General features: G+C 35.2%; 1 protein-coding gene across 1 annotated transcript in view; it reads right to left on the bottom strand.

The window, feature by feature from the left end:
- Positions 1 to 12,909, bottom strand: part of RALYL (RALY RNA binding protein like) — a 450,880-nt gene extending 437,971 nt beyond the window's left edge. The window contains exon 1 of the mRNA XM_019926336.3: positions 12,639 to 12,909. Coding sequence (XP_019781895.2) covers positions 12,639 to 12,894 — 256 coding nt within the window. The 5' untranslated portion in view covers positions 12,895 to 12,909. The remainder of the gene's footprint in view (positions 1 to 12,638) is intronic.
- Between the last annotated feature and the right edge of the window lie 1,717 nt (positions 12,910 to 14,626).

Genomic DNA, 14,626 nt, shown 5'->3' with positions numbered 1-14,626 from the left:
AAATAAAATATTCAGTAAATAGCTTGTAACAATTGTAAATCTGAGAGTAATTTTCATTTCCTGTGGACCTCACCCTAATTGATGTCCTGGCTGTAATAGAACATTAATAATTCTTTTACACATGAATGAAGAAGTGAATGAATATTTCAACATTACTAGGAAATCAATGTGCATATTAAATAATATATTACATAACTAAAGCATAACAGCAACTTAAATGATAGTTAACAAATATAAGATATTCCTTTGAAGCCAGTCTTTATTAGACTGAATACAATCTCATAAGTATTTCTACTCACTTAGATTAATCATGTAAGACCCTGCACAGCCTGGTGTCAATCTTATCTCTCTCCACTCTTCTCTATGAGACCATTCTTCATCCACAGGGCTTTATTCACTTCTGCCTGAATTAGGACTCCAGGTATAATGCTTCATCCACCTAGAATTACCTTTCCATATCTGCCCATCCTTATAACACTAATTTGAAATCTCTCCTCTTCTAGAGTTATCTCCCATCACACTTGTAATCACCTGAAATAATTTCTTATTCTCAGCAATCACTAACCCTACTATTATGGACTGCCTATACCATCTATTCAAAATCTGCTCAGAATTGTGCAGCCAGAAAAAAAGAAAAAAAAAAAAAAGCAAAAAAACCAGAGGATTTCTCATAGCACTAGAATGATTTCAGGGGCTAAAATCACCATGTGTAAATTTTTATTACAGGGCTTGCACCATATAAAAGCAATGTTCTAAGCACTTCACAAACATATGAGTTCTGCATTGTACACTGAACTAAACACTACTATTTCCATTTTACAGGCTAGGAAATGAATTCTGAGTGAATAACTTCTTCAAGTTACTTTACCACTGTGGCAAAGAATCATCTGCACACTAAAGATACACTGGTTATGGGTGGGAATGGCTGCCTAGTCCTATTTGCATCTAGGTGTGGTCAATGAAATGTAAGCATTAAGATGAGGACTACTTCCAGGCTTGAAATGCAGAAACTTCCAGAGCACAATCCTCCCTCTTTTTTCACCAGTCTGCTGGTTTGACTTCTTTCCGTGTTCCATGATAGTGAGGGGCTCAGGAGAGGCCACCCCAAAATATGTCACTTTGGCATATTGATTCTTTCGAATTATAGTTATTAATACTTGAGAAACAGCCAATACAGGAAGGACACACTAACCCTCTTTTGTCCCCCTGAAAGCAAGAAATAAATCTCCCATGGGAGGGCTTCCCTGGTGGCGCAGTGGTTGAGAGTCCACCTGCCGATGCAGGGGACACGGGTTCGTGCCCAGGTCCGCGAAGATCCCACATGCCGCGGAGCGGCTGGGCCCGTGAGCCATGGCTGCTGAGCCTGCGCGTCCGGAGCCTGTGCTCCGCAACAGGAGAGGCCACAGTACCGCAAAAAAAAAAAAAAAAAAAAGAAACTCCCATGGGAAGAGTACCCTTCCTGTTCCAGGAATTAAAGAGACATCCTTATCACCAGAAATAGGGAATTTGAGGCCTAGAAACCTGTATAAACAAACTTTGTTACTTCTTTACTAATTTACTACCCCAAGGGCAAACCCCTTTGTTTTGTCAATTCTTTACAAATTTATTGTTTCCTTGTCTGCAAGGTATAAAAGCTGCCTGCTTTGGTCACTTTTTTTAGTTTCATATTTCTATAAGGTCCTGTATATACAAATTAAATTTTTCTCCTGTTAATCTGTCTTATATTAATTTAATAATTATATCAGCCAGAAAACCTTGAAGAGAAGAAAGGAAATGTTCACCTCCCCTATAGTAGCCACTCACTGAAAGATGTCAGAACATCCCACAGCCTGGTCCCTGGATAAAAGAGGGGCAAAGCTTCCATCCTCACCCACCTCCTCCCTAGGACACTGATTGTATTTTATGTGAGAAAGAAATAAATTTCTATTATGTTAATTATTGAAATGTCAAGGTTTATCTGATACTGAGGCTGGTATACTTTAACTAAAATATTATACAATAGTTGTCTTATGAGAAAGATCAAGTAAGTTGACGATTCTACTTTAAGTAAAAATGCAATAGATAATAAAGACCATGCATTCAAGTTGCCTGGTTTAAGCCTGACATCACAGAATAATCATTAATAGCATCCCTTCTCACTCTCAGAAGTATCCTGGTTTGGATGATAAGATGTACAGTCATGTTACTAATATACTTATATGAAAAAAATTGCTGGTGAGAATAAATATTGAAAATAATTAGGATGAGATTACATGAGCTTGATATCCTGCAGAAGCATCTGTGTGCTATAAGGCAAGTTTATTTCTCAGAGCTTCAGTTCTTATCCAGCAGAATAGGCATCAAAAAAGATAATCTGTGCTTGAAAAGCTTAGACAATGATGAAGTACAGTGCAAATATCTAGCCATTAATAAGACAAAACTATGAAAGTGTACCATTTTAAGGAATGTAAAGGAAGTATTCAATGAATAAAACCTTTCTTTAAACCCATATATCATTTACTATAAACTTTGAATAAAATATGTGTATGTTAACATTTGATGCTTACTAAAGACAGGATTATATTTAGAAAAATTAAATCAGGCTTTTTTTTTAAACATCTTTATTGGAGGATAATAGCTTTACAATGTTGTGTTAGTTTCTGCTGTATAACAAAGTGAATCAGCTATATGTATACATATATTCCAATATCCCCTCCCTCTTGCCTCTCCCTCCCACCCTCCTATCCCACCCCTCTAGGTGGTCACAAAGCACTGAGCTGATCTCCCTGTGCTATGAGGCTGTTTCCCACTAGCTATCTATTTTACATTTGGTAGTGTATATATGTCCATGCCACTCTCTCACTTCGTCCCAGCCTACCCTTCCTGCTCCCTGTGTCCTCAAGTCCATTCTCTACATCTGCATGTTTATTCCTGTCCTGCCCCTAGGTTCAACAGAACCAATCTTTTTTTTTTTAGATTTCACAGATATGTGCTAGCATACGGTATTTGTTTTTCTCTTTCTGACTTGCTTCACTCTGTATGACAGACTCGAGGTCCAAACACCTCACTACAAATAACTCAATTTCGTTTCTTTTTATGGCTGAGTAATAATCCATTGTATATATGTGCCACATCTTCTTTATCCATTCATCTGTTGATGGACACTTAGGTTTCTTCCATGTCCTGGCTATTGTAAATAGAGCTGAAATGAACATTGTGGTATATGACTCTTTTTGAATTATGGTTTTCTCAGTGTATATGCCCAGTAGTGGGATTGCTGGGTCATATGGTAGTTCTATTTTTAGTTTTTTAAGGAACCTCCATACTGTTCTCCATAGTGGCTGTATCAATTTACATTCCCACCAGCAGTGCAAGAGGATTCCCTTTTCTCCACACCCTCTCCAGCATTTATTGTTTCTAGATTTTTTGATGATGGCCATTCTGATCAGTGTGAGGTGATACCTCATCAAGACAGTATGGTACTGGCACATAAAGAGAAATATACATCAATGGAACAGGCTAGAAAGCCCAGAGATAAACCCACACACACATATGGCCATCTTATCTTTGATAAAGGAGGCAAGAATATACAATGGAGAAAAGACAGCCTCTTCAATAAGTGGTGGTGGGAAAACTAGACAGCTACATGTAAAAGAATGAAATTAGAACACTCCCTAACACCATACACAAAAATAAACTCAAAATGGATTAAAGACCTAAATGTAAGGCCAAACACTATCCAACTCTTAGAGGAAAACATAGGCACAACACTCTATGACATAAATCAGAGCAAGATCTTTTTTGACCCACTGCCTACAGAAATGGAAATAAAAACAAACAAATGGGACCTAATGAAACTTAAAAGCTTTTGCACAGCAAAGGAAACCATAAACAAGACGAAAAGACACCCCTCAAAATGGGAGAAAATATTTGCAAACGAAGCAACTGACAATGATTAATCTCTAAAATATAGAAGCAACTCATGCAGCTCAATATCAAAAAAAGAAACAACCCAATCCAAAAATGGGCAGAAGACCTAAACAGACATTTCTCCAAAGAATATATACAGATTGCCAACAAACACATGAAAGGATGCTCATCATTGCTAATCATTAGAGAAATCAGGCCTATTGCATAGCTACTTCTCAGGTGTCTGACTTTTGAGAGACTGAATCCCCTTGCATGGAGACCACATTGCCTTCCCTTTACAGCAAACCCATTGCAATTACTTGCTTTTCAGGGAACTTGCAACCAACCCTTCTTCTTCTTTCTCCTTCTCTTCCTCCTCCTTCTCCTTTTTTCTTTCTCTCTTCATCTTCTTGTGTTACACTTTTAAATGGGGGTAAAAGGCCCTTTAGTGAAATCCATCCATTCCTCTAAACATCCAACCATTCACCCAGCACATACTTACTGAGCATTTGCCATGGAAGTGTCAGCACACTTCAAGGTGCTAAGATTAATATAAACATATATAGTCACTGTTCTCCAGGAGCTTAGCGTATGGGGAGAAGGAAAAGATACCTATCACAAAACAGTAAATATAAAAATATAATTGAAAAGAAGGTATGTGCTAGAAAGGGATACCAGTAGGTTTGAGGTATCAAAGTAGGTTTCCTTAAAGTAATGACATTTGACCTGCGATCTGAAGGATGAACAGTCAACTGAAGGGAGTGAAGAAGTGGGGAAGTGAGGTGAGATGGTGGCAAGCTTGGCAAGCATATTCCACACACTCACACAGCCTGCACAAATGTCCTGGTGAGGAAAAGATGACTTGTTCAAAGAACTGATATAAGTCAATTCAGATGGAGCACCAAGAAAGGCTCAGAAGATGATGTTGTAAGTCTGCAAATGAGCAGAAAACAAATCACATAGAAAGTTGTAGGCCACAGCAAGTGTTTCAGTTTCTTTTTTGAGAACAATGGAAAATCATACATAGTTTTTATCAAAGGGTGATACGGTTAAATTTGTATTTTGAAAAGATCACTCTGGATGCAAAATGGTAGCTGAGAATAAAAACAATTTTGAAATCCATTACTCCTAGGACACCCTTGATAGATCGTTACCAGCATTTGTTTTCTTCTTCTTTGTCGACACCCAGGATTGCTCTCCAATATATTCCTTCTTATCAATGAATTTTCCATTACTTCCCTCATGATCAGAATTAAGAATATTCACCAGATTTACTTTAAAATTAGCAATCCCTATTCATGTTCTTTCTTTGAATTCCTTAAGCATTTATAAGACCTTTATAATGTAATAAAATTAATTTAATTCTCTATTTTATGTATTCTTTTTTTAAGCTAGACTTTGGTCCTCAACAAAAAGAACCTGTATACAGGTTTTAGAGAAAAAATGATTTCTACAGATAAATGATTTTTTAGTGTTGGATTCTTCCTATTATTAATAACTGACTTCCTAAGTTCATAAATTGTGCTTTTGCAACCAACCTAAGAGTGAAAGTATCTAAAAATAAAGACCTTACAAATGTCTATTTATAGCCTGTGTGTAATCAAACAAAGTGCAATCAGTAGAAATTGACATTGATCGAGACTTAGTCTTCAACCTCTGCATGGTATTTTGGTACAAAAGAACACTTTATGTGTGACCTCTCATATAAAAATTGTCAGTATTAAACATTTAAGATGTTTATTTCACCTTTCACATAATGTGTTTGAGAAAAAACAGTTGCAATGGCTAAATTTCGATTAAAAATATAATAAATATTTCTAATATTAACAAAATTTAGAATCCAATTTCAATGAATTATTAAGGAGAGGATTCTCTTTTAAATTTTTAAATATAAATTATTTTAAATAACCAAATTGAAATACATTTTTATAGTGAGCTTTACATTATAGAAAATGTGTTTTTTACAAAAATTATTCAGAATAATTTCACAGATTTTGATTTTTTAAGAATCCCCAAGTACTGTGGATGAAAATGCAATCAATTGTTCTTTTCCACAGTTTAGCAATCCTTCATTACATGTCAAAGGCAGGAAGCCAGGGTTAAAAAAGGGATATCCCCTCTTCTACTGTGGTGAAAAAGATGTGCTGAAGAGCTGAAAACATATAATACAGCAAAATTAAGTTGTGACCAAGTTTCCTTTTCTTCATAATACCCACAGTGTATGCTGTGATGGGTACCCGGAAGGCAGCAATACCAAAAATCCATGTCTTCACCCAGTTTATTTATTTAAAATCCTTTAATGTGTTAAGTTATCATATCTCAAAACACATGACAAAGGGTATTTATCAGGTAAATTTCCTCAGAGTGCCAACCTTGACATGGGAATAAGAAGAGGAGATATCACTGGGGAAACGAAGAGCGAATGATTTTGAAACACGTTTCACAGACTGGGGTCACAGCTGGCATGAGGTCACATGCCACACAAGTTTGAATGAGTGAACTGTGCAATGAAAAACAAAAGGCATAAACTTTAAAGAGTAGTACAGAAAAGGGGACAGGGCACCCAAAATAAATATGTCAAAGTCACAATCAAGTTTGGGACATACCTTGATCATAGATTAAAAAAAAGAACTGTGAACATTCATTGCAGTTTGGGGAAATAAGTACTTTTCTTTGTTTTTGTTTAATTGCTCTGGGGTAATAAATATATAGGAGTCTTACCCCAAGGGAAAAATATCACCTTAATTATTAGTTTATATGCTATATGCCTTTAAGGGAAATAACTTCAGGAAAAAAAACACGTATTCAATAAAATATTCCTTGTGTTCATTATCATGTTAGTAAAATGCACAGACCATGGAACTATTTCAAGGTGCCTTTTCATGTGTTGTGGTATAAAATTTAGGAATCTTTGTCGATATAGTAAAAATAAAATATCCAAGGAAGAAGAGTTAATCAAACCATAATAGACTGTGACCTATTTTCAAAAATCAGATTAGAGTTCCAATATTTTGAGCTCTCATTACTGATCTCCCTTAGTTTCTCTATGAACTATAATTTTTAGGTATAATCCAGCAATTTTTAAAATAATTTCTCATTTTATGTTTTCTCTGCTACTCAGCTGGGCAGATGGCTTTGGGTATAGAAGACACTGATATGGAAAGAAACTTAGGCTTTAAAGGTCCTATGACTAAGCTCTCCTAAATGAGTTTTTTAAATATTAGAATCAAAAAGAACACTTGCATATATGGCCTTGGCAGTTTGGAAATCATTAGTAGGTTAAAGGAACTGATACAAGAATCAATAACTAAGAAAGTAGTCATCCAATAAGTTTAGGAAGTTTAGGAAGGACATAGTAACTACAACTTAGAATTGGGAGATCAAAGAGCTGTGCATAAAGTAGTTCAGATTTAGATTTCCAGAAGGCTTATCAGAAAGTCTCTTCTAGTTATTTGGACCCAAAGATTTCTCCACAGATCTGTCTTCAGCCAATATTCTTCTCACTCTATATACTTTCCCAGAGTGAGCTTATCCATCCCCATAGTTTTAACACTATCTGTGTTGATGACTCACAATTTTTTTTTTTTTTTTTTTTGCGGTACGCGGGCCCCTCACTGTTGTGGCCTCTCCCGTTGCGGAGCACAGGCTCCAGACGCGCAGGCTCAGCGGCCATGGCTCACAGGCCCAGCCACTCCGCGGCATGTGGGATTTTCCCGGACTGGGGCACAAACCCGTGTCCCCTCCATCGGCAGGTGGACTCTCAATCACTGTGCCACCAGGGAAGCCCAACTCACAAATTTTTTTACTCTTAGTCCAAATCTCTCCTCTTAGTTTGGACCTGCATATTCAAGATTCTACTAGATACAGGTACCTGGATATCTTGAGGCATGTACATCAATCTTAATACCTCAATTCAATCCTGAACTCATTGTCTTACACAAAAATCTTTTTTCCCTTTGGAAATCATTCTCCATCATCCTAGTGCTCTGCAAGTCAATCCAACAGAGAACTCAACCCAGAAATATGGGAATCATTCTTGAGTCTTCTCTCCCTCTGTCTCACCCAGTGTGCCAACTAGTTATTAAGTCCTATTGATCCTACCTCATTTTCCTTCTTCATTTCCATAATTAGATACCTTGACTCTTCCAGTAGGCTCCCAACACATTTCCTTGCTTCTAGTTTTATATCACATTAATCCATCCATCAATCTGCTAATGGATTATTCTTTCAATTAAAAAATGTCAACATATTACTCCCCAACTTAAAATATTTCAGTGTTTCCCCTTACTTGTAGACACAAAATGGTTATTAATATTTTCCATTTAATAAATGCTAGGTTTCATCACATGCATAACCGATTCTTAGTTTAAGGATAAATCTATAATTCCATAGTACTATAAGAACTCACATTAGGATGTTTAATTTTTTCTGGTACTATTGATGTTTAACTCTAATTTCTAAATTGTACATAAAAATTTTAAATACATTGTTATATGAAGATTGTTTCTATTTAGAAGAAGTTACTTGAATATGCATTGAGGTCAAATAAGATAATATAGGTAAAGTACTAGCCCAATGCATGGCTTAATATTAATTTTCTTCCCACTCTAAAGAGAAATAACAATGCTTAAATAGGTTGTGGTACATGACGTTAATATCTATTTCTTATGTCAGTGGTCTATATTTTATCCATAATCAATCCACTTCAAGTCAAGGGCTTGTAGGGTTTAGTGGGAGTTGTGAATCATAAAAGGTTTATTTGAGTATCAAAAATTTCAAGAAGCCAGTGATTTTACCTAAACCTAAGTTTCCCCTATCACCAAAAGCAAAATACTTAAAGCCAGAAATTAATATACCTCCCGGGAAACCGTTTTCTTCAGGAACCAGCTTCCTATAAGGAACATCTGGAAGACAAGATGTTCCTGAGTCTCCAGCAATATGGTTTAAGAAAAGGTGAGTATGTTGAAACACTTGCCCTGAAAAGCAAGGTTATTAAGTTATAAAGCACTTGCTTTGTATGAAAAGGCATTCAACTTAGACACAAGGAGTGAGAGACTAGATTTCAACTAAAAGAATAAAGTCTTTGACTTGGATTCAGGCAGAAAGGGTGATTATGGCTGATTAAATAGATGCTCCAGAGATTAACTGGAGGACACAACCGAGAGAGGATCCCAGAATGACTGGGAATGAAAAATGTATCTTATTAGAAGCACAATTTAATTCTGTGGCTCTCAAAGCATAGTAATTTGGTGTCGTCATTTTTTTCCTTGGGTTTTTCTAACTAAGGCACTAAATTTTAGTATGGGTATTGCTCCTTCCTCACTGCATTCTTCTCAAAAGGACAGTGAATAAGTGAGCAGTGACAGGTGTAGGCTGCCCCAAAATATGCCTCATTGACATATTGATTATTTTGAATTAAAGTTACTTAAGAAAGAGCTGATGCAAGAGGGACACTAACCCTCCTCTCTGTCTCTCTAAAGTCAGGAAATAAATCTCTCTCATGTGAAAGGTGCCCTCCCTACAACAGGAGGTAGAAGAACACCCTTATTGCCAGCGATAGGGAATTTGGGCAGAGAAACCTGTCTAAACAAACCTTCTTACTGCTTTACTAACGTGCTACTCAAGCCCACACTTTGCTTAAACTCCTTACTAATTAAGTCCCCAAACCTAAGTTTCTTTGTCCTGTCAATTCCTCTCAAATTTATTGTTTCTTTTGAATGGATAAAAAGATGTGGCACATATATACAGTGGAATATTACTCAGCCATAAAAAAGAAATGAAATTGAGTTATTTGTAGTGAGGTGGATGGACCTATAGTCTGTCATACAGAGTGAAGTAAGTCAGAAAGACAAAAACAAATAACGTATGCTCACAGATATATATGGAATCTAAAAAAAAAAAAAAAAAAGAAAAACGGTTCTGAAGGACCTAGGGGCAGGACAGGAATAAACATGCAGACATAGAGAATGGACTTGAGGACACGGGGAAGGGGAAGCTGGGATGAAGTGAGAGAGTGGCACTGACATATATACACTACCAAATGTAAAATAGCTAGTGGGAAGCAGCCGCATAGCACAGGGAGATAAGTTCTGTGCTTTGCGTCCACCTAGAGGGGTGGAATAGGGAGGGTGGGAGGGAGAGGCAAGAGGGAGGGGATATGGGGATATATGTATACATATAGCTGATTCACTTTGTTATACAGCAGAAACTAACACAACAATGTAAAGCCATTTTACTCCAGTAAAGATGTTAAAAAAAAAATTATTGTTTCTTTGTCTCAAAAGTATAAAAGCTGCCTGCTCTGGCTACTTCTCAGGCCCCATTTCTGAGACCTCCATGTGCACAAATTACAATTTGTTCCCTTTTCTCCTGTTAATCTGTGTTGTGTCAATTTTATTACTAGCCCACCCACAAGTACTCAAGAGGAGTAGAGGGGGAAATTTCCCCCTCCCTGACATAGGAAAGGGACTCTGGAAAATTATCTATAGTTCATTAACACGTGAACTGGACTTTACATTGGTCATTAATTTTTAAAAATTAATAGTTAAATGCATCTCTACTAGTATGTACTAATCTCATAACAATCAGGGTAGAGGCAATAAATGGGTATTTCTCTGATTTTGGCTCAGATGTGGCCCTAAGTAGAGATTTCAACTTAGAAGTTAAAGAAAAATTGGTCAGAAAATTCCAATATCAAGGTAAACAAGTAGAATTGGGACATTGAAAAAAAAAATATGTAAAACTTACCAATGTCTTTTGGATGGCATTACTTTTCTTTAAAATATAGAAAAGTGAATTGGAGAAATATAAATAAAACTATATTCTTATACGGTAATGATTATTTGTGGTTTTATTGCAAGCACTTATGTAAAACATCTTTTTTTCCTCAAGACTATTACCTCAGGCTTCACTCTCACTTTATTGAATTCCACACCTTCCCCCCAATTTTTTGTAATTACAATGTATAACTTGATAATACAACATTCTTAACATTCTTCTAACTTGATTTGTTTATGCTTTTATAGCTTGTTTCTTTTATATGCTCCTTCATCTTTATTATGTCTGTGGGCATGATAGAAGTAACATCATAAATTAAAATATGTAATTCCAGGGAGTTCTCTGGTGGCCTAGCAGTTAGGATTCTGGCCTTTCCTCACTATGGTCCAGGTTCAATCCCTGGTTGGGGAACTGAGATCTTGCAAGCCACGCGGTGTGGCCAAAAATTTTTTTATAAAAATATATAATTCCAGATACTGATGAGGGCTATGAAAAAAATACAAAGTACAATAATAGAATAGACAGTGCAGGCAAGAGGGTAGAAGACTATTTTATTTTAGATAAGTTGGTCAGAAAAGCCTCTCTGGGAAAGTAAAATTTGAGCACAGTATACAGTAAAGCAGGGAAAGAATGATTAGCAAGGACCTGTCTTCTGAGCAGAGGGAATACCAAGTCCAAAGCCTCTGAGGTAGGAACAATCTTGGAATGTTTGTAGCATATCAAGACGGCCAGCAACACTGAAGTGGTACAAGAAGGCAGAGAGAAGGAGATGGAGTTGAAGATGTGGTAATGTGGTGCATCATCGCCATGGTATAGAATATAAACCTTATTCTGGGTGCAATGAAAGGCATTACAGACTTAAGAACAAATTAATGGCAAAATCTCATTTATGTTTTTAAAGGGACACTGGCAGGACTGGGAAGAGGCAGACCAGTTAGGGGGTTATTTCAGTAGTCCACCTGAGATAATAGTGGCCTGTATAAGATGGCTATTGGTATAGATTTAAAAGTTGATTGGGTTTGGGATATATTGATGGTAAGAAACATGATGATGGATTACATTTGGAGTGTGGGGGGAAGAGAAGAATCAAGGTTGATACCTAGGATTTTGTTTGAAAAACTGGATAAATGAAGGTTCCATTTATTGTGATGGAGAAGTATGCAGGTGAAGGAAGTTGTGATGTGGATATCCAAAAGAAGACCTGGTATAATCAGTTTAATATAAGAATCTGAACCTCACAAGAGATATAAATTAGGGAATCACTGATGTGTTAATTATACTTTTTCCTTATGTAGAAAAAAGTGTCTAATTCATATTTTTATCTGCATACTTACTACAAAGTATTTTCTCCTAAGAATTTTCCTTTTACTTCAGACTATATTCTTATTTCTTTGAAAAAAAAAACTATATTATTCCCTGGACATCAGACATAAATGTGATTATTGCACATGACTGAACAGGCATGACATACAAGATTCCTGCCTAGATAAGAAAGAATAGTTTATATTCCTTTTCCAGTAATTAAGATTTACTTCCTTTTGCTATTTTCTATCCCTTCTCCCCCCACAGAAAAAACAGTAAATGAGGAAAATACATTAGCCCCTCAGAGCAAGTGCTATAAGTATAAAAAGTAGTTATTTTATTTTATTTTTTGCTCCACAAAGTGTTTCCTAGAAGATAAGACAGCATTGCAAGTCAAATAAAGTTAAACATGATGCGTATCTTTTATCTGCCTGGACCTGTTAAGACTGGTGGAGGTAACAAGTATTACAAAGCAGACGATCTCAAGCTTATAAATTTGTAGAGAAAATAAGGCACTTATAAGTAAACCAATATGAGAACAAGAAAAAAATATAAATTATAAATATATAAGTACTATAATTGGTTAAGAGATAAATATAATAGTAGTGCTTGTCCAGATATGCTCAGAAACTAGAACACTAATGTGAAACCCATACCGGAGAGGGACTTACCAAGTGGTTGGCCTGCGATGATCCTGGCATTTTCTCCAGCCACTGCAGCTCTTGCGTGCCGCTCACTCATGTACTGTACAAATGCATAACCTTTGTGAACTGAGCAGCCAACTATTTTTCCATACTTTGAGAAAATGGCTTCAATGTCAACTTTCTTGACAATGGCTGTATTTAGATTGCCAATGAAAACACGCGAGTTGATGGACTTGGGGTCATTCTTATTGGTGACATTGCTGGTCTGTGTTTTGCCAGTCATGGTTGGCTCACCTTGTTTTAGTCCTTAAACAAACAACAACAACAAAAAAATCAAAAGGAAAATAATTAGATTGAATGGATACCACTGGCTTTTAACAATTTTTCAATAGTGTATCAGGTAAACTCAAATCCCCAAGTACTACTGATTTTCTTGAGAAGAAAATTTAATAATATATTAATAAAAGGTGAATATTGCATTGCAAAATGAAGTAGAAAAATAATTATAATTATTTAGCATACAGTTATAAATAAATTCCTGATTAATTTATCTAAAATTCAGGCCTGCACAGTGATAGTTTTTGTAGTTTTTATTTTTAAGTCTATCAATATTTCAGAAGCAAGTATGAGAAATAAGCCACCTTAATCTATCAGTGAAAAAGAAAATCCAGAATGGCTAAGGTCTGATGGTGGAATATAGTACTGTAACCTCCATTTATGGTGGAGAACATGCATTTTAATTTCTACATTTTCTATAATACATAGATATGTTAGCTATTTCATTATCAAAACACTTCTATCAGAAACTAACAATTCATTTCATTAAATGCTGTGGAAGAGAAAAAAAGGAATTAAAAATTTTATTGGAAAATTTAACATAAGAAAAACATATTTTGAAAATAAAGGATTTAACCAGAATTAATTCTGTACATTCTCTGTAACCAATACCAAATATCAGTTTAAAAACAAAAACAAAAACAAAAAAAACAACAGCATGTGTAGCTAGTTTTCATCAATGATCAGCAAATTAGTAGACTGGGCATCTGTACTGAAATTTCCATTCTCAAAACCTCATTTTTAATTCATTTACCTAATGGCTCCTATGTTGCCTAAGGACTGCTAGTATTTCTAAAAACTGTTTTGTGAGTTTGGCAGAGTATTTAATTGTGCTTAATTAAACTCAATGAAACTTTTATTTCCAAGTACTCCAGCACTTACAGATTTATTTTTTAAGCCTTTAAAAATGCATTCATTCATTCAACAATATTTATTAAGCACTATTTTTTTTTTCTTTTTTCTTTTTCTTTTTTTTTTTTTGCCAGACATCATCTTCTAAAGTGCCTACCAATTTAAAGAAACTAGTATGGTGAAACTAAAATTTCAACAAGGATACAATCTCTAATATTGATGATAATTGTTGAACACTAGCTAATTGATACATTTTATCAGTGACATATTTTTATACAAATAATATCTTAAAATCTTATAGCTATATAAATAATAAGTGTATATTTTTTTAAAAACAATTTAAAATGACATTTCTAAATTGAGCACTAAAGGGGTGGAAATTTTAAAGGCATGTAAATTAGATATACTTGAAAATTTACTCACTGTTCATTTAAAGCAGCTACTTCTAAAATCAAGAGCAACCACATAACACAAAAATGTTTCAAATTAGGCTGTTAATGATTACTTCTTGGATTATTAAAATTTTACTAAATATTGGACACAACATTATACATATCTCTTTATAATGAGGGCTGACTTCATAAACAGCTATTCACATAAAAATTGAGTATGGCATCATTAAAAACAGGGATTATATTGCTGCCTTGTTTTGTTTTGGCTTAGCTACATTTAAGGGCTTCCTTTAAGAATTATTCAAGGTTAGGGTTGAAGGAAACGAAAGTTGATTCTTTTTTGTTAATTTTGCAATTTGAGCTATTGCATACCTTAAGCTAATGCTCTGAGAATCAATTCAAATAAGAAAAATTAAGGTGTACATATGTATTTTA

The sequence above is a fragment of the Tursiops truncatus genome, chromosome 17 (genome assembly GCF_011762595.2).
Source record: "Tursiops truncatus isolate mTurTru1 chromosome 17, mTurTru1.mat.Y, whole genome shotgun sequence".
In the NCBI taxonomy this organism is placed as follows: domain Eukaryota; kingdom Metazoa; phylum Chordata; class Mammalia; order Artiodactyla; family Delphinidae; genus Tursiops; species Tursiops truncatus.
This window is presented reverse-complemented; position numbering and strand designations above follow the sequence as displayed.